Source organism: Myotis daubentonii, chromosome 2 (genome assembly GCF_963259705.1).
Source record: "Myotis daubentonii chromosome 2, mMyoDau2.1, whole genome shotgun sequence".
NCBI lineage: Eukaryota > Metazoa > Chordata > Mammalia > Chiroptera > Vespertilionidae > Myotis > Myotis daubentonii.
The window spans coordinates 116,568,762-116,589,268 of NC_081841.1; the positions used below are offsets into that span (position 1 = coordinate 116,568,762).

Here is a 20,507-nt window from a genome sequence, read left to right on the forward strand (position 1 = left end):
AAAATGAAATTTATTTTAATAATATACTTAACAAAAATATTTTCATTTCAGTGTGTACTCAGTGTGAAAAAGTATTGAGATGTTTAACATTCATTTCTTTGTATTGTCTTCAAATTACAATACATTTAAATTCAGACTAGCTACATTTCAAGTGTCCAGTAGTCACATGGTGGCTACTGTATTGGACAACATAGTTCCAGGATATTGGGAGATTTTTAGTTACATTTAAAAATTTTGTTTTTCTTCTTTAAATGTTATGCTCATGTGCATTCCTTTTAAATTATTTATTTGCCTTGGTTGGCATAGTACTGACCTGACTTAAAATTTTAGCCTCTCACATTTCTTTATGGTCCAATTATGTTTAATTTGGACCTGTAAAAGAGAACTACCAAATATGCATGTATCACCTTAATTAGCAGTATTCTCTTTATCACTTTTCATCAATAATTGTCATTTAAACATTTCTTTAAATCAAAATCATCTACACTTTTTTAGTCAAGAAAGACTAAAGAAAAGATTTTTTATGTAGTATAAATTGTAGAAATAAAGTTGTGCATCTGTTTATTTCCATACATCACCAGGGACTTGTTTCTTAAAGAATTTATCCTAAAAAATTCATTCAGATTTTTCAAATAAATTTCATTAAAACCCAAGTTGAATTTCTAGGTATTAGAAAACATGTAGCTGAAGTTAAAAGACTAGACATTTCTTTTATTCTGAATTACAGACTTGAGTATAGATAATGTTAAATATCCTATCTAATAAAAGACAAAAAGGGTAATTAACCATACCTCCGCTACGCTTCCTATTGGCTAATCAGGGCAATATGCAAATTAACTGCCAAGAAAGATGGCAGTTAACTGCCAACAAAGATGGCGGTTAATTTGCATACGCACAATGATGGGAGGCGAAAGGGGAAAGACGGAAGAACGGTGATCGGAAACCCAGGCGGCAGGCAAGAGCTGGGGGGCGGGCAAAGGCTGCCTTTGGCCGCCCTGCAGCCGGTGATCGCCATCGGAAAGCCAGGCAGCAGGCCAGGTGACACCCCCTGACCAGGGGTGCCGGCTGCCTACAACCCCATGAGCCCCATGGCGATCGGAGGAAGAAAGAGCCTGCGGCCCATGAGCCCCATGGCGATTGGAGGGAGAGAGAGCCGGGGCGCAGGCCAGGTGGCAACCCCAGACCTCCGGGGGCCAGGTTGCTGGCTGGGCTGCAGCCCCGTGATCCCCATGGCAATCGGAGGGAGAGAGAGCCGGGGCGCAGGCCAGGCGGCACCCAGGCACCCCAGCACCTGACATGCAAAGGTCAGGGATAAATGACTTTTCCCAACCACATCTGCAAATATCCCGGGGAAGGCATCACTGAAGAGTTCACAACTCTCTTACTTGGCAAGGAATCAAAAAGTTGGCAACGGAAACAATCCCTTACATCAAAGTTAAGGTCCCTCTGGGTAAAAAAGAATATATCCAACGTAAAGGAGGGAGCAGGCAAAAATAATAGGTTCTCATGACTTCCACTGAAGATTGAGCATATGACAGACACAAAACGAACATACAAATTAAAACAGACAGTGGACATTCAAATGACCTGAATCAATTGTCACTGTTTGTCCCGATAGCAGCAATGCTTATGTGATAATATAGTTTAACAAACATACAAAACAAGTCACATGATAAGAGAGGTTCAGCTCCTAAAGTAAATTGAATATATTCTTTTAAAATTCTAATGTCCTTCCCTCTGACTTTAATTCTTAATTTTCCAATCAGAAAATTACCCCAGGTGATTCAGTAACATGTAGAACTCCAGTAACCTAACTTATTTAAAAAAACAAACATCCCAACCATTTTTAAAATATTTAAATTGATATTTTAGGGTTAAAATTATAGAAGATATTTAGATCCAAATATGTTTTCTGAATAGAAAATATTTGTTTTTGATTTAAAAAAAATAAACAAAAAAAATATGTAAGTGATACATTTTCCCAAGGAACTCTGACTTAGTACCTTTCCCTCTAACTTTCTTCAAATTAAGTGAATCTATGGAGTTCCCTATACTGCACAAGTTTTAATGAAAGAAAATAAGACTTTCTAAGAACATCAAATACATGTTTTCTTATTTACAAACATATATACACTTCTCTCTCTCTCTCTCTCTCTCTCTCTCTCTCTCTCTCTCTATCTATCTCTCTCTCTCTCTCTCTCTATAAAATATCTTCTTACTGATTGAGAGAGGAAGGGAGAGGGGGAGAGAGAGAAACATCAATGATGAGAGAGAATCATTGATCGGCTGCCTCCTACACACCCCTTACTGGGGATCAGGCCAAAACCTGGGCATGTGGCCTGATCTGGAATCAAACTGTGACTTCCTGGTTCATAGGTCCATGCTAAACCACTGAGTCACACCCGCCCGGCTCAATTCTTATTTATAAATTCATTCCAAGAACATATACAGCTTGAAAATCTTTGGAAGCAGTTTCAAAAAAACAACAACTAGCTTTTAAGTAACAAGAAAAGTTATAGAAGAAAGTTTAAATTAAAAGAAAAAAAGTGTTTTAATTTATTCAAGAGTGGGAACATCCTCCGTGAAAATGTGTACCTTGACTGTGGTTGGCTGGGTGGCCTTATCACACCTGAGGAATTCAAATGCTTTTTACAATGATAAGAAAGAGAGTTTCATCTCATTTCTCTCCCAGGGTAGATATCTGTCAACAGAAGGTGGACATCAATAAAAGGAAGGGCTTGCACAATCAATCCAGAAAGTCAGCAATCTATGAATAATCCAGAACCTAGTATTTATCTCCTCTGCCACACACCCTCCCTCCCAGCCATTGAGCAAGATAATTACTCTCAAGTCAAGCTAAGTGCCCCCCAGTCACAGTGGCCCAATGCTGACATACAAAGCATACAAATAATTCTCACTCTGGCATAAAAGTGACAACTTTCTTGAAAGAAAAGCAGATACTGTAAATTTTTCAATGTCTTCCTGAAACATTTTTTAAAGTAATTTTTACTTCTTTAGAAAAAATGCATACATGGCAAACCATTTGTAATAAAAGGCCCATTCTATAAAATTTTACCTGGTCCTACTCATATCTGCAATCATAATCATATTTACAGACAAATATATCTATACTCATAAAAGAGTAATATGCTAATTAGACTCAGAGACCTTCCAGATGTTCTTCTGGACGAAGCCATGGCGGCAAGGCCGAGGTAGAGGAGGTTAGAGGCCAAGAGGGGAGGGCAGTTGTGGGTGATCAGGCTGGTGGGGGGCGGGGCTGTTGGGGGTAAGCAGACCAGCAGTGGGGCCAGTTGGGGGGCAAGCAGGCCATCAGTGGGGGTCACTTGGAGGTGATCAGGACAGAGGGGGGGCAGTTTGGAGTGAGCAGGTCAGCAGGGGGACAGTTGGGGATAAGCAGGCCGGTGGGGAGGGAAGGTAGAGGCGAGCAGGCCACCAGGGGTCCAGTTTGGGGTGATCAGGCTGGCGGGGGGGTGGCATTTGGGGGCAAGCAGGCCGGCAGCGGGGGGTGGGGGGGGTGGCAGTTGGAGGCAAGCAGGCCGGCAGGCAGAGTGGTTAGAGGCAATCAGGCAGGCAGGCAGGCAGGCATGTGAGCGGTTAGGATCCAGAGTCCTGGATTACGAGAGGGATGTCCAACTGCTGGTTTAGACCCGATCCCTGTAAACTGGCAGGACATTTTTTGAGGGGTCCCAAATTGGAGAGGGTGCAGGCCAGGCTGAGGAACACACCCTCCCCCATGCATGAATTTCATGCATTGGGCTACTAGTTCTATATAATAAAAGCCCAGCGACCATAATGGCAGAATGACCAGAGACCAGAACAACCGCGGCCCCACACCCCAGCCGGCCCCGCCCCGCAGTGGGGACACCCACCCCCATCAGGGGCATGGCCAGCCTGCAACCATCCATGGCCCCTCATCCCGGCCGGCCCCAACTCCCAGTGGGGACCCCCACCCCGATCTGGGGATCCCATCAGGGCAGGCCGGCCAGCCCCCACCCATGCAGTGGGCCTCTCTCCTATATAATGAAAGGGTAATATGCAAATTGACCCTAACGGCGGAATGACCGGAACGACCCCACAACCAGTCACTGTGAGGTACACTGACCACTCAATGGTGAACGGGTAACCGGGGTTGTGTGGTGACAGGGAGCGGGGCCTCTAGTAAATATATATGTATAGAATCTCCATCCTCACATGTACCTCAGCTAAATTCTTTCTATTTAATGTTAAGGTGTAATTTGACCCAATTTATGAGTAAGTTTAAAAATGAATTCTTTTGAAATGTACTTTCTTCTGATAAATACTTTCTATTTTTAATAAATGTTATACATGTTTCTAATTTAAAGTCAGCCCCATAAGGATTATAACCAAAATAAAACAGTTGTCCCTAAAGCCATTTTCCACCATCCCCAATTCATACTCTCTAACTACAGCCACTTTCAACACTATACTGTTTTTTGTAGTATTTGTTTTCATATTCAGAATGGATCTGCATAGCTATGTGTCCATTTTTCAATTTTAGATATTGCTTTTCAAAATAGAAAATTAATGGATACCTATTTAGTTCTCTTAAATTTCTGTGCACCCTCCACACTTATTCTCCCAGTATAGTTTAAAAATAATTTTTGGTTATATCAGTATTGATGTAATTGTTACAGCTATGTAAAGATAATTTACATTTACCTCAGGGAGGGGGCAGTTAGGAGCTGAGAGGAGGTGGTAAAGGGGGGGAATGGGAGATATCTGTAATACTATCAGCAATAAAAAATATATTTTAAAAAACCACAGGGTGCAATATGAATATTACCTTTCTTGTAATACTTTTTGTTTTTCTACAAATAATAACTATTGCCTCAGCCAGGTGACTCAGTTGGAGCATCATCCCATGCACTAAAAAGGTTGCAGATTCAATTCCCAGTCAGGGACATATCTAGGTTGTGGGTTCAATCCCTGGTTGGGGCATGTATGGGAGGCAACTGAATGATGTCTCTCACATTGATATTTCTCTCCCTTTCTCTCAAATCAATAAGCATATCCTCAGGTGAGGATTAAAAAATTATTTAAAAAGATAATAGCTATCTTACATTTTTGATAATTATATTATATTATATTACACTAGAGGCCTGTTGCACGAAAAGATTCGTGCAATAGGCCTTCCCTTCCCCTGGCTGCCAGCACCGGTTTTCCTCCAGCACCCAGGACCCAGGCCTTCGCTCTAGCCGGAGCCACCTTCAGTCTTCACCACTCCGGCCGGAGCCGCCTTCAACCCTTCGCTGCTCCGGCCAGAGCTGCCTTCAGTCTTCGCTCCGCCGCTTCGCACCTACTTATTCAAATTAACCGCCACCTTTGTTGGCGGTTATTTAGCATATCTTGCTGATTAGCCAGTGGGAGGCGTAGCGAAGGTACGGTCAATTACAGTGTTTGTCTATTATTAGATAGGATAATCCGTCAGGAGTACAAATTCTCTTCCTTGGCTGTTACTTTCTAGTTCTCTGGCCTCCTATACAGTTCCTATTCTCCCTCTCCTTTTCCTTGGTTTACACTCTTATTGTAATGGAGCACGTCCTCTATTCAATTCCCTATATTTTGAGAAGGCAACTTTGAGATGTTGCATGGGAAGAGGTATCTTTATTCTCAAATTTACTTACTAGTTAGCTGGAGAAAAAATTAGGTTGGAAATAAGTGTTTTTATGTAATTCAGTTCTGTAGATGATGTGAATCTTGATACGGTAGTATGGTATGTTGTCTCCACATACCCCCATCCCCACCCATCACCTTTGGAAGTATTCAGGAACTTAATATGTCCATTTTTTAAAAGACTTTTTTTACTGGTTTTTAGAGAGGGGAAGAGAGAAACACCTTTGTGGGAGGGAAATGCCATTAGGCTACCTCCTGTATGTCCACTTCTGGGACCCAGCCTGAAACATAGGTATGGGACCTGACCAGGAATCATACCAGTAGCCTTCCAGTGCATGGGACAACACCTAACCAACTGAACCACACCTCCAGGGCTTAACATGGTTATTTTTTTTTTATTTAACTTTATTGTTGAAAGTACAATAGATGTCAGCTTTTTATTGTTATTTTCCCCATTGACCCCCTTCTCTCCAGACCTACCCCTCCCAAGCCTTTGCCACATAATTGTCTATGTCCATGGACTATGCATGTATGCGTATAAGTTCCCCCGTTAATCTTTCCCTCTCCCACATCTCCCACCCCCACCTTCCCTCACAAATTCATCAGTCTGTTCCTGGTTCTATGTCTCTGGATCTATTTTGTTCATCAGTTTATTTTGTTCATTAGATTCCACATGTAAGTGAGATCATGTGGCACATATCTTTCTCTTACTGGCTTATCTGACTTAGCATCATACTCTCCAGGTCTATCCATGCTGTTAGAAATGGTAAGAGTTCCTTTTTTACCACTGCATAGTATTCTATTGTGTAAATGTACCACAGTTTTTTATCCACTCATCTGCTGATGGACACTTGGGCTGTTTCCAAATCTAAGCTATTGTAAATTGTGCTGCTATGAACATAGGGGTGCATATATCCTTTCTGATTGGTGTTTCTGATTTCTTGGGATATATTCCTAGAGGTGGGATCACTGGATCAAATGGGAGTTTCACTTCTAATTTAGTGAGGAAACTCCATACTGTTTTCCATAATGGTTGAATCAGTCTGCATTCCCACCAGCAGTGCACTAGGGGTGTCCTTTTCTACGCACCCTTGCCAACACTTGTGATTTGTTGATGATAGCCATTCTGATAAGTGTGAAGTGAAACCTCATTGTCAGTTTTAATTTGCATCTCTCTGATGATTAGTGACTTTGAGCATTTTTTCATGTCTTCTGTATGTTTGCTTTGGAGAAGTGTCTATTTAGGTCCTATGGATTATTTGTCTTCCTTTTGTTAAGTTATATGAGTTTCTTACATATTTTGGAAATTAACCCCTTATCGGATGTATCCTTGACAAATATGTCCTACTATGCAGTGGGTTCTGTTTTCATTTTGTTGATGGTTTCTTTTGTTGTACAGAGCTTTTTCTTTTGATGTAGTCTCATTCGCGTAATTTCTCTATAGTTTCCTTTGCCGTAAGAGATGTATCCATAAAAAAATTGCTACGAGAGATGTCGGAAATTTTTTTGCCTATGGTTTCTTATAAGATGTTTAGGGTTTCATGACTTACATTTAGGTCTTTTATCTATTTTGGTTTATTCTTCTGTATGTTGTAAATTAGTGGTCTAGTTTCATTTTTTTACATGTACTAGTACCTGTTCAGCTTTACCAACACCAATTATTGAAGAGACTGTCTTGACTCCATTCTATGCTCTTGCCTCCTTAGTCAAATATTAATTGAGCATAATGGATTGGGTTGATTTCTGGGGTCTCTGTTTTGTTCCATTGATCTATATGCCTGTTCTTGTGCCAATACCAGGTTATTGTGATTACAGAGGCTTTATAGTATAAATTGATATCTGGTATTGTGATTTCTCCAACTTTGTTCTTCTTTCTCAAGATTGCTGCACCTATATGGGGTCTTTCTCGTTCCATATAAGTTTTTGGAGTATTTGTTCTAGATCTGTGAAATATTCTGTTGGAATTTTAATAGGGATTACATTGAATCTACAAGTTGCTTTGGGTAGTATGGACATTTTAATGATGTTGATTCTACCAGTCCATGCATACAGTATTTTCTTCTACTTGTCCTGTAAGTTTTCTAACTACAGGTCTTTTATCTCCTTAAGTTTACTTCTATATAGCTTAATTTTTTGTTGCCATGGTAAATGTCAGTATTTTTTAGTTTCTTTTTCTGTGAGTTCGTTATCCTGTCTAATAATAGAGAAACATGGTAATTAACCGTAACTTCACTACCCTTCCCATTGGCTAATCAGCAAGATATGCAAATTAACTGCCAGCCAAGATGGCGGCTGACAGCCAGGCAGATGAAGCGAACATGAGGCTTGCTTGCTCCAGTGACAGAGGAAGCCAAGGTTCCCCGCCTGCCGCAGCCCAGCTCTGAGCTCCAGATGCAACAATGTTGCAATTATAGAACCTGAACAAACCCCACGAACCTGCTTTCAGCCAGCGGGGCGTCAGAGCTTAGAGCGGCCAGTGATGGCAACAGAGTTTCAATTATAGAATCTAAACAAACCCAGATACCTGCTTTCAACCGGCAACGGCCTCAGAGCTGGAGCCGGCTCTCAGCTCCAGTGACAGCCATAGAAGGTAAATAAATCCCAGAATTAAAAAAAAAAAAAGGAGAGGCTGGGAGCTTCAGTCGCCCACCAGCTTGAAAACAGCCCTCAGCCCCTCACCCAGACTGGCCAGGCACCCCAGTGGGGACCCCCACCCGGAAGGGGGTATGACCAGCTGCAAACAGCCATCATCCCATCATCCAGGCTGGCCAGGCACCCCAGTGGGGACCCCATCCTGAAGGGGGTGTGACCAGTTGCAAACAGCCATCATCTCCTCATCCAGGCTGGCCAGGTACCCAAGTGGAACTTCCACCCTGATCCGGGACACCCTTCAGGGCAAACCAGCCGGCCCCCACCCATGCACCAGGCCTCTATCCTATATAGTAAACGGGTAATATGCAAATTAACCCTAACAGCAGAACGACTGGGAATGACTGATCACTATGACACAAACTGACCATCAGGGGGCAGACACTCAATGCAGAAGCTGCCCTCTGGTGGTCAGGGCGCTCTCACATGGGAGGAGCTCTGCTCAGCCACAAGCCAGGCTGATGGCTGCCAGTACATCGGTGGTGGTGGGAGCCTCTCCTGCCTCCTCAGCAGCGATAAGGATGTCCGACTGCAGTTTAGGCCTGCTCGCCGCTGGCAAGTGGACATCCCCCAAGGGCTGCCGGGCTGCCAGAGGGATGTCTGATTGCCATCTTAGGCCCAATCCCCTGGGGAGTAGGCCTAAGCCAGCAGGTGGTCATCCCCTGAGGGGTTCCAGACTGCGAGAGGGCACAGGCCGGGCTGAGGAACCCCCCAACCCCCCCCACCAAGTGCACAAATTTTTGTGCACCGGGCCTCTAGTCTATAATAATAAAAGCATAATATGCTAATTAGACTGGACAGCCAAACGATCTTCTGGACATCATTCAGACGTCCTTCTGGATGAAGCTGTGTCGGCGGGGACTAAGGCAGTTGCGGTTAGGGGCGGTCAGGCAGGCAGGCAGAGACGGTTATGGGTGATGAGGCAAGCAGGTGAGCAGTTAGGGGCAATGAGGCAGACAGGCAGAGTGGTTAGGGGCGATCTGGCATGCAGGCAGGTCAGCAATTAGGAGCCAGCAATTCCAGATTGTGAGAGGGTGCAGGCCAGACTGAGGGAATCTCCTACCCCTCACCCCCTGTGCATGAATTTTTTGCACCTGGCCTCTACTTAGTGTATAAAAGTGCCATCGATTTCTGAGTGTTAATTTTGTATCATGCTACATTGCCAAAATCTTTTATTAAATCTAGTAGTTTTTTGTGGAATCCTTAGGGTTTTCTATATATAATATCTCATCATCTGCAACTAATGACAGTTTTACTTTCTCCTCTCCAATTTGGAAGGCTTTATTTCTTCTTCTCTAATAACAGGCTAGTACTTCCACTACTATATTGAGTAATAGTGAAAGCAGACATCCCTGTCTTATTCCTATTCTTAGGGGAAATGGTTTTAGTTTTTGCTCATTGAGTATCATGTTGGCTGTAGGTTTGTTATATGGCCTTTATTATGTTGAGTTATGATCCCTATATTTCCATTTGCTGAGAGTTTTTGTCAAAAAAGATTGTTGGATTTTGTCAAATGCTTTTTCTGCATCAATTGATATGATTATGTGGTTTTTGTTTTCCAAGTTTTTTATGTGATGTATCACATTTATTGATTTGAGAATACGATACCAGCCTTGCATCCCCAGAAAAATCCCACTTGGTCATGGTGTATGATCTTGTCAATGTATTCCTGGATTTGATTTGCTAATATTTTGTTGAGAATTTTAGCCTCTATGTTCATGAGGGATATTGGCCTGTAATTCTTTTTCTTTGTGGTGTTTTTGTCCGGTTTTGGAATTAAGCTAATGATATTCTCGTAAAAAAGAGCTTGGAAGTGTTCCTTCCTCTTGGATTTTTTGATAATAGTTTGAGGAGGCTAGATGTTAGTTCTTTTAATGTTTGGTAAAAGTCCCCTTGAAGCCATCTGGATTGGGGCTTTTGTTTACTGGGAGGTTTTTTAAAATTATTATTACTGCTTCAATTTCATCAGTAGTTATGGGCCTATTCAAGTATTGTGATTGTTCCTGATTGACTTTTAGACGATTTTATTTTTCTTGGATTATGTTCATTTTGCCCAGGTTGACCAACTTGTTGTTATATAGTTGTTCATAGTATTTTTTTTCCACAATCCTTTGTATTTCTGTGGGGTCAGTTGTTACTTCACCTCTTTCATTTCTGATTTTATTTGGGTCCTCTTTTTGTTTCTTGATGAGTCTGACTAACAGTTCATCAATCTTATTTATCTTTTCAGAGAACCAGCTCTTGGTTTCATTGATTTTTTTGTTTTATTAATTCTTCTTGTTCTTGGAGGTTGGCCTGTAGGGCTATTAACTTCCCTTTCAGGACTGCTTTTGCTGTGTTCCAGAGACTTGGGGTTGTTTTGTGATCATTTTCCTTTGTTTCCAGGAAGTTTTTTGTTTGTTTGTCTTGATTTGTTTTTTAATTAAATCTTTATTGTTCAGGTTATTACATTTGTTCCTCTTTTTTCCCCCATAGCTCCCCTCCACCCGGTTCCCACCCCACCCTCCACCCTCACCCCGCCCCCCAAATGTCGTCATCCATAGGTGCACGATTTTTGTCCAGTCTCTTCCCGCATTCCCCACACCCCTTTCCCCCCCAAAAATAGTCAGTCCATTCCCTTTCTATGCCCCTGATTCTGTTATAATCACCAGTTCATTCTGTTCATCATATTATTTATTCACTTGATTTTTAGATTCACTTGTTGATAGATGCATGTTTGTTCATAATTTGTATCTTTACCTTTTTCTTCTTCTTCCTCTTCTTAAAGGATACCTTTCAGCATTTCATATAATACTGGTTTGGTGGTCATGAACTCCTTTAGCTTTTCCTTATCTGTAAGGCTCTTTATCTGACCTTCAATTCTGAATGATAGCTATGCTGAATAAAGTAATCTTGGTTGTAGGTTCTTGCTGTTCATCACTTTGAATATTTCTTGCTACTCCCTTTTTGCCTGCAAAGTTTCTGTTGAGAAATCAGCTGACAGTTGTATGGGTATTCCCTTGTAGGTAACTGAGTTTCTTTCTCTTGCTGCTTTTAAGATTCTCTCTTTGTCTTTTGTTCTTGGCATTTTAATTATGATGTGTCTTGGTGTGGTCCTCTTTGGATTCCTTTTGTTTGGGGTTCTCTGCACTTCCTGGACTTGTAAGTCTATTTCTTTCACCAGGTAGGGGAAGTTTTCTGTCACTATTTCTTCAAATAGGTTTTCAATATCTTGCTCTCTCTCATCTTCTGGCACCCCTATAATTCGGATGTTGGTACGCTTGAAGCTGTCCCAGAGGCTCCTTACACTATCTTTGTATTTTTGGATTCGTTTTTCATTTTGCTTTTCCGGTTGGGTGTTGTTGTTTTTTTGCTTCTTCGTATTTCAAATCTTTGACTTGATTCTTGCGATCCTCTAGTCTGCTGTGGAACTCTGCATAATATCTTTTATTTCAGTCAGTGTATGCTTAATTTCTAGTTGATCCTTTATCATAACCTCGAGGGTCTCACTAGACTTCTTGAAGGTCTCACTACATTTATCAGCAGTTTCTAGAAAGTTCTTGAAAAACCTTAAAAGTGTGGTTTTGAACTCTACGTCCAGTCGTTTTCTTTCCTCCATTTCTGTCATTTGTGACCTGTTTCTTTGTCTCCGCATTTTTTATGCTTCCCTGTGTTGGTAGAGTGGCTTTGTGTGCTAGGTATCCTATAGGGCCCAGTGGCTCAGCCTCCCCAATTACCTGAGGTGGACACTCTTAGTGCACCCCTTTCTGGGCTTTGTGCACAGTCTTGTTGTAGTTAAGCCTTGATTGCTGTTGGTATCACTGGGAGGAATTGACCTCCAGGCCAATTGACTGTGAGAATCAGCTGTGTCTATGGTGGGAGAACTTCTGTGCTGAAGACACCATTATGAGGCAAGACTTGCTTCAGTGGGGCTTTGGTGCTCACTGAGTCTGCCCCCTGAGCGTATCCCTTATGGATCTGAGGAGTTGTAATTTGATGGTCCCACTCTGTCCACTGGGTACACTGGCTCTTGGATCTAAGGAGGTGCTAATTTAGCCTCTGCCTGAGGCTACCCAGCAGGAGCTACGAAGAGATCTGCAGATTCCCCTTCCTTGTTTGGGGTTTGGAGGTGCCCAGATGATGCCCAGCTGTGAAGCAATGCAAGGTGATGTGGGGCCTTGGGCCTTCTCTTGGAAGTTCTGGGTCTGTCTGGCCCAGCTGCAGTTTGTTAGGTAATTTTCAGATTGCAAAGGGCCAGGGCATTCATATGCAAAAGCCTCTGCCGCAGCTTGGATGGGGCACGGTCTCAGAGAATCAACAGGGCGGAGGAAGCAGCTACGGCTGATCCTCAGCCCTGCCCTAAGGGGCCCTGGGTCTCAGTGTCCCAGTAATTGGTGCAAGCACCTCTGAGAGGAAGCCGCCCTTGAGTTCCAACCGATGTCAGACAGTCCAGTTTCTCCCTGTATGAATCTGGGTCCCCAGAGACTCACCCGGAACTGGAGTTCAGAGCAGTCAGGGGCTTGTGACTCCCTCCCGATTCAAAAAGACAGCCGCATCCTCAGTCGCCAGCCTCTGCCGCGTGCGCCTCCGTACCTCTGCATTTTTCTTCCGCACCTCCTCTGAGTCTGTGTGCTTTTCTCTTTCCTTCTAGTTGTAGAATTTCCACTCAGCCAGCCTTCCTGTGGTTCTGGATGATGTCCGTTTTGTCTTTTAGTTGTATTTTTTAATTTGTTGTGGGAGGCAGCAATTTCCGGTGTTTACCTATGCTGCCATCTTGGTTTCTCCCCTCCAGGAAGTTTTTGATTTCTGTCTTGATCTCTTTGGTAATCCCTTCATTGTTTAATAACATGCTATTTCACCACCATGTGTTTGACTATTTCTGAGTGCTTTTATTTTAGTTGGTTTCTAATTTCTTGCCATTATGATCTATGAAGATGCTTGATATGATTTCAGTCTTCTTAAACTTATAAAGACTCCTTTGTTTCCTAACATGTGGTCTGTCTTTGAAAATGTCCCATGTGCACTTGAGTAGAATGTATGTTCTGTAGCTTTGGAATGAAATGTTCTGAAAATGTAATTTCTTCTCGTCTAGTGTGTTGTTTTGGATTGCTGTTTCCTTGTTGATTATTTGTCTAGAACATCCATCTAGCGATGTAAATGCATTGTTGATGTCCTCTACTGTGATTGAATTGCTGTCCATCTCTCCTTTCAAATCCTCCAGAAGTTTTTTTATATATTTGTATTTGGTGCTGTATTGATTTCTTTAGTATTGTAAAGTGGACTTCATTGTCTCTTGTTATGGCCATCACTTTGATGTCTATTTTGTCAGACATTATTGTTACTAGCCCAACTTTTTTTTTTTTCAATTTCATTTGCCTGGAAAATTTTTCCATCCCTTCACTTTCATTCTCTGTGAGTCTTTTGATCTGAGGTTAGACAGCTTAGGCTCATTTTTTCTTACCCATTCAGCTACTCTGTACCTTTTGAATGGAGCATTTATGCCATTTACATTTAAGGTTATTATTGATAGGTACTTATTTGTTGCCATTCTTACTCTTTATGCCTATGTTCTTCTCTTTCTTCTTAAACCATTTCCTTTAGCATGTACTGCAGTGCTGGTTTGGTGGGAATAAACCCTTTTAGACTTGTTTTGTCTGCGAAGCCTCTTTATTTCACCTTCAATTTTGAATGATAGCCTTGCTGATTAGATTAGTCTGGGTTCATTCCCTTGGTTTTCATTACTTGCTATACTTCATGCTACTCCCTTCTGGCCTGAAGTGTTTCTATTGAGAAATCAGCTGACAGTCTAATGGGAGCTCCCTTGTAGATAACTTTCTGTCTCTCTCTTACAGACTTTAAGATTCTTTGTCTTTAATGTTTGCCATTTTAATTATTATGTGTCTAGGTGTGAGTCTTTTGAGGTTCATCTTGGCTGGGACTCTCTGTGTTTCCTGAACTTGGGTGAGTTTTTCCTTTACTAGGTTAAGGAAATTTTCTGCCATTGTTTCTCTAGTTTCTGTATTAGTTGCTTGGATTCTTCTCTTTCTGGTACTCATATAATGAGAATGTTGTTTCATTTCATGCTATCTCACAGCTTCCTTAAACGCTCATCCTGCTTTTTAATTTTTTTTCCCACTTGCTGCTCTGAATGTGTTTTTTTTCAACCCTAACTCCTAATTCATGGGTTTGGTCCTCAACTTCTTCTAGTCTACTGTTGAATCCTTCCAGGGTGTTCCCTATTTCAGCTATTGTTCCTCATTTCCAATTGATTCTTATTTATTCTTCCAAACTCTGTTTTCATATTGGTGTAGCTCTCAATAAATTCCATAAATATTCTCCTTAATTTCCTTATAATTCTCATTACCTTGCTGGTACTTCTCACTGAATTATTTGAGCACCCTTATTGCATTACTCTGAATTCTTTAACATATTGCTTGCCTCCATTTCATTTAATTACTTTTCTGGCTACTCCTCCTTTTCTTTCATTTGGGGTTGTTTCTTTGTCTCCCCATTTTGCTGCTCTTTTGTTTCTGTTTCTATGTAGTAGATCAAACTGCTATGCCTCCCAGACTTTGTGAGGTGGTCTTATGTAGTAAGTGTTTTGTGGGACCCAGTGGTGCAATTTCTTAGATCTCCTGAGCTGGTTGCTTTAGGAAAGTCTCTTGCTTGAGTTATTTGGGTTCTCCTGTTGTAATTGTGTCTTGAATGTCATTGTTCTGTTTGTGGATGGAATCTCCTCTCAGGCTGGCTGACTATGTGGTTCACCCCTGACCATGTGAAGGGAGCAGTTGTGGAGGTGTGGTCTCCAGGTGTTTTCTCTCCTCTCTTGATATAAATGTCCTCCTCAGCTGGAATTCAGTTGGTAATTCTAGGTGAATGTTCTCCAATTTAGTTATATTTCCAGTCTGGCCCTGGGAGGAGGTACATGACAGGTCTGCCTATTCAGCCGCCATAATATTCAAAGTATTTCCTTCTTTCATGAGTGTCACAATTTTAGTTTACAGGAGTTTTACATAGTTCTTTTACAAACACACAGAACACTTTTATAGATTATTTTATCCTCTCAAGTAGATATTTTACTATGATAAGAAAAAGATTAAGTGTTTTAAAAAATTGTTTTCACCGTAGCTTGTTTGGCTCAGTGAATAGAACATCGGCCTGTGGACTGAAGGGTCCTGGTTTTGATTCCAGTCAAGGGTACATGCCCAGATTGCAAGCCCAATCCCCTTTGGGAGAGGAGGTGGCATGTGGGAGGCAGCCGATCAATGATTCTCTCTCATCACTGATGTTTCTCTCTCTCCCTCTCCCTTCTCTGAAATCAATAAAAACATATTTTTTAAAATTGTTTTCATATTGAATTATCCAAATATTTGGGATTTAAACTAGTTGCATATTGGATGGTGGTGTTAGTATTGTCAAGAAAAAAAACTCAAAATTCTGGTTGTCTGGGATCAGGGAAATCAGATAGAAGTGGGTTTTGAGCACTGGAAGTTTTTTTTTGTTTGTTTTTGTGTGTGTTTTTTTTTATTAGTTAAGGTATTACAAATGTGTCCTCATCCCCCCCCATTAACCCCCAACCTCCCCCCCACACACAAACTCATGCTCCCATCCCCCTGTTGTCCATGTCCATTGGTTTGGCTTATATACATGTATACAAGTCCTTCGTTTGATATCTTCCCCTTACCCCCACCCTCCCCTACTTTCCTTCTGGGGATTGATAACCTGATCGCTGTTTCTCAGTCTTTGGGTCTGTCCCTTTTCATCAGTCTAGGTTGTTCTCTATAATCCACAAATGAGTGAGATCATGTGGTATTTATCTTTCTCTGACTGGCTTATTTCACTTAGCATAATGCTCTCCAGTTCCATCCATGCTGTTGCAAAGGCAAGAGTTCCTTTTTTTTTACCGCAGCATAGTATTCCATTGTGTATATGTACCACAGTTTTCTAATCCACTCATCTGCTGATGGGCACCTAGGCTGTTTCCAAATCTTAGCTATGGTGAATTGTGCTGCTATGAACATAGGGGTGCATATATCCTTTTTGATTGGCGTTTCTGGTTTCTTGGAGCACTGGAAGTTTGAAGTGTGTTCCATGCAGTCTGGAAAGTAGGGTCATAATGACTCAAGGATGAACATCTATGCTGTAGAGACAGTTAAAAGAGTGTGGAGAAGTATAGCACAGGTAGGCATGCTTCTCTTTTTTATCTTAGTGCCAGTGAAAGGAAGCATATGGTTGAGAGAAATTTTTAAGTAGATTTCAGAAAAACTGAGTCAGGATTCAAAAACTGTAAGAACAGATTTTACCTATACCAAGGGGCTGATTGAAGAGGAGCTTTAAGAAAGAACCTATCTCATGAATAGAAGGAAGGATAAACTGGGAATTCAGACAAGAGATGATTTTAACATTGTATGTAAAAACAAGACTATATTTAATTCCTATGCATGTATTTAATTATATGCAAAGGGCATTCAGTTTATACTGGCTTTTCACTTTTCGTAATAATTGATACTGTTATTGTCCAGGATGGCCTGGGGAAGGGAAAAAGAAAAGACAGACCCTAAGGACCCTGTATTTAGTAAAGAAACCTTGATCCTTTGGTAGGAGAATTGTGTAATCAAGCAACTCTAAAGTCATTGAGAACATTCTGTCCAAAAGCTTCTCGGAGTTCTGTTTTATTAGCTCTCTAAATCAGTTGAAAATGCTCTCGATTCTGTACCTTGAGTTAGTTAAAACTGGGACTGAAAACCATCAGTCATGACTTTCCAAAATTAAATGTTTTCTTAGGGCCAACAGGCTGTTTCTATCTCTGGGAGTTTTGGAGTTGTGGTAGAGATATTTCTCATTTAAGTGTTAAACAATGACACCAAATTATTTTATTTGCCTTAAAGCTCCTGAACTGCTTAGCTTTTATTTGATCTATGTCAATCCAACCATCAGTTTGATGATAGAAGCTTTACATCTGCCATGCAAGTTTTTTTAAAACATGCCAAGATAGAGATTTAGTTACACTCTTTTTAAAAATAAATACCAATATATTTTGTATTTCAGGGCATTTGATGTAGAACTGCTTTACATAGCACAGTTCTTTAAAATTCCAATAGCAGAAATTGCTGTCAATTGGACTGAAATTGAAGGTGAGTACTATATATTTAACTGATCTTAAGAGGGGTGGGGGAAACATGAGAAAATACAGTTGCCCAGTAAAGTCAGCTGGCTCTAATGTTCCTCCTTCCTCCATCAGGGCCTCCTCAGCTGTCTTAACTCTGCGCAGCAGTTCCACAGAGCACACTGCCTATTGCCTTACTGCTTTCTGTGTTTTTTCAGTCTTGGGGTCTTTGGTAGGCCTACCGTCCTACCCAAGAAATTCAGTAAAACTAGCAACAAAAGACAAGATCTGAGGTTAGAAGCGAGGTGTTGTTTTTTTTTCTTTTTCTTTCTTGTTTTTTTTTTTTTTTTTTTTTTTTTTGACTACAGAAATTTATTTTTCACAGTTCTGGAGGCTAGGAAGTTTGAAACCAAGGTCTGGCAAGAAAGGTTTCACTCTGAGGCCTCTCTTCTTCTTCTTCTTCTTCTTTTTTTTTTTTTAATATATTTTATTGATTTTTTACAGAGAGGAAGGGAGAGGGATAGAGAGAAACATCGATGAGAGAGAAACATCGATGAGAGAGAAACATCGATCAGCTGCCTCCTGCACACTCCCTACTGGGTATGTGCCTGCAACCAAGGTACATGCCCTTGACCGGAATTGAACCTGGGACCTTTCAGTCCGCAGGCTGACGCTCTATCCACTGAGCCAAACCGGTTAGGGCTGAGGCCTCTCTTCTTGACTTGTAGGCAGCTGCCATCTTGCTGTGCTCACATGATTTATTTCTTGTGCACACACAGGGAGCTTGATTGTCTTTTGAGATAAACTATTATTTTTATCACCATTTTTTTAGTATTGTATTATGTCATCACTCAGTGATGGCCATATTGCAGGGCCATCTGAAATTTTCTCTTTAGATCAGTGATGGCGAACCTATGACACGCGTGTCAGAAGTGACATGCAAACTAATTTTTTTGGTTGATTTTTCTTTGTTAAATGGAATTTAAATATGTAAAATAAATATCAAAAATATAAATCTTTGTTTTACTATGGTTGCAAATATCAAAAAAGTTCTATATGTGACACGGCACCAGAGTTAAGTTAGGGTTTTTCAAAATGCTAACACGCCGAGCTCAAAAAGTTCGCCATCACTGCTTTAGATCCTCCCAAATTTCAGTTCACTTCAGGATGTTTAGATTTTCCTGTTTTTCACAGAAAATACTTTAACATTGAAGATGTTTAATTCTTATGTCCATCACTTATAAATAAGGTGGGTGTGTTCATTAACTTGATTTTGGTAATCATTTCACAATATATATATGTATGAAATTATTACATGGTACACTTTAAATATATTTCCATTTTATTTGTCAGTTACACCTCAGTAAAGCTAGGAAAAAATAAAGAGAAAGAAGCCAGAGCACTTGGCCTTAAATCTGAAAATTGTCAGTTTTATTAGTATTGTGATTGATCTTGGCCATGTCACCTTACCACCCAGTATCCATGACCTAATCTGTAAAATTGCAGGGGTGACAGGGAGGCTCTATTCCTGATGTACTAAAAAGACAGTGAAATCAAGAAATGTAAAATATTAAAACATGCTCAGATGTGTATTTTATATAATTAGCTGGGCTTGGCACATTGCCATTTGGATATTACAGGACAAGAAGATGGCCTAGCTAGGGTGGCATTTATTTTAGCTGATTTTAGCCTTTGGTAGAATTAGGACAAAAATTAGGTTTTTGTCTTAGATTTCATATTGCAGATTATTAATCTAGACTTGTATTATTCGTGGAGGTATACTTGATTCTCTGTAGTACATATGAGCCTGAAAAATGGTGTTTAAAACATGAAAATTTCTCCCCCCAAAATCACTTTTAAATGAACAGATGGACATAAGTGTTTAACATACATGCATAATATAAATAAAATTAAGGTGCCTAGAAGCTCCCAAAAGTCATGTAGACTGACTTCTAAAATATAATTGTAAATGTATATATTTTTTGAGTTTAAATCAATTTATTTTTAATTGTTATTTAATCGCAGGTTCTAAATTAGTTCCATTTTGGAGCTGGCTACAAATGGGCAAGGACCTACTTTTTATACGACTCCGATATTTGACTGGTGCCTGGAGGCTTGAAGGAACCAGGAAAATGAATTAGGTTATTTCCTATTTTTTATTGTATTATGTATTATTGTAACATTATTTCATTTGAATTAAAATTTTAAATAAAGCTGAGATAAGCCTATGCCATTGTCTGCCTTTTGGTAATTTTCAAGAATTCACTGCCATAAGTAAAAATTTTTATACATCTTTTGGACCAAAACAAATTTTAAGGTATTTGTAACAAAAGTCAGATTTTCTTTTGCTTTAGCAATTCTGTTTATTTAGATTATCACTATGAGTCTGAGAAATATAATTTTTAAGCAAGACAGAAGCAGTTATTTCTGCTCTAAGGTACCTTGCATAATTCTCACAAACAAATATAAACCACAACCATGTAACGGTGTTTAGAGATTCAAAAATAAAGTTAACCGCTCTGGCCAGGTGGCTCAGTTGGTTGAAGCATGGTCCCATGCACCAAAAAAGTTTGCTGGTTTGATTCCCAGTCAGGGCACCTATCTAGGTTGCAGGTTTGATGCCTGATTGGGGTGCATACAGTAGGCAACCAGTCGATGTTTCTCACATTAATGTTTTTCTCTCTTTTTCTTCTTTCCTCTCTAAAATCAATAACAACATATCCTCAGGTGAGGATTTAAAACAATAACAAAATAAAGTTAATATATATTTATTTTGTTTTTTAAAGGCATGGAAATATGTGATTTATTTTTTAAATCATTATTTTTCAATTACAGTTGATATACAAAATTATATTAGTTTCAGGTACACACATTAGACAACTTACTGAGTGATCATCCAATAAATCTCATCCCATCTAACACCATACATAGTCATTAGAATATTATTGATTCTATTCCCTATGCTATACTTTATATCCCCATGACTATTCTGTAACAACTAATTTGTACCTTTTAATCCCTTTTTCATCCATCCTCCCTAACTCCTCCCATCTGGCAACCTTCGAAATGTTCTTTGTATCTACAAGTCTGTTTCTATTCTGCTTCATTTGTTTTGTTT

The 20,507-nt window shown here is 40.3% G+C and overlaps 1 protein-coding gene across 3 annotated transcripts in view; it reads left to right on the top strand.

Moving 5' to 3' along the window:
- ALG5 (ALG5 dolichyl-phosphate beta-glucosyltransferase) overlaps positions 1 to 19,617 on the top strand; it is a 99,887-nt gene extending 80,270 nt beyond the window's left edge. For all 3 annotated transcript variants that reach the window (XM_059684367.1, XM_059684365.1, XM_059684366.1), the window contains 2 exons: positions 17,332 to 17,417; positions 19,415 to 19,617. In XM_059684367.1, coding sequence (XP_059540350.1) covers positions 17,332 to 17,417; positions 19,415 to 19,530 — 202 coding nt within the window. In that variant the 3' untranslated portion in view covers positions 19,531 to 19,617. The remainder of the gene's footprint in view (positions 1 to 17,331; positions 17,418 to 19,414) is intronic.
- Positions 19,618 to 20,507: the final 890 nt, after the last annotated feature.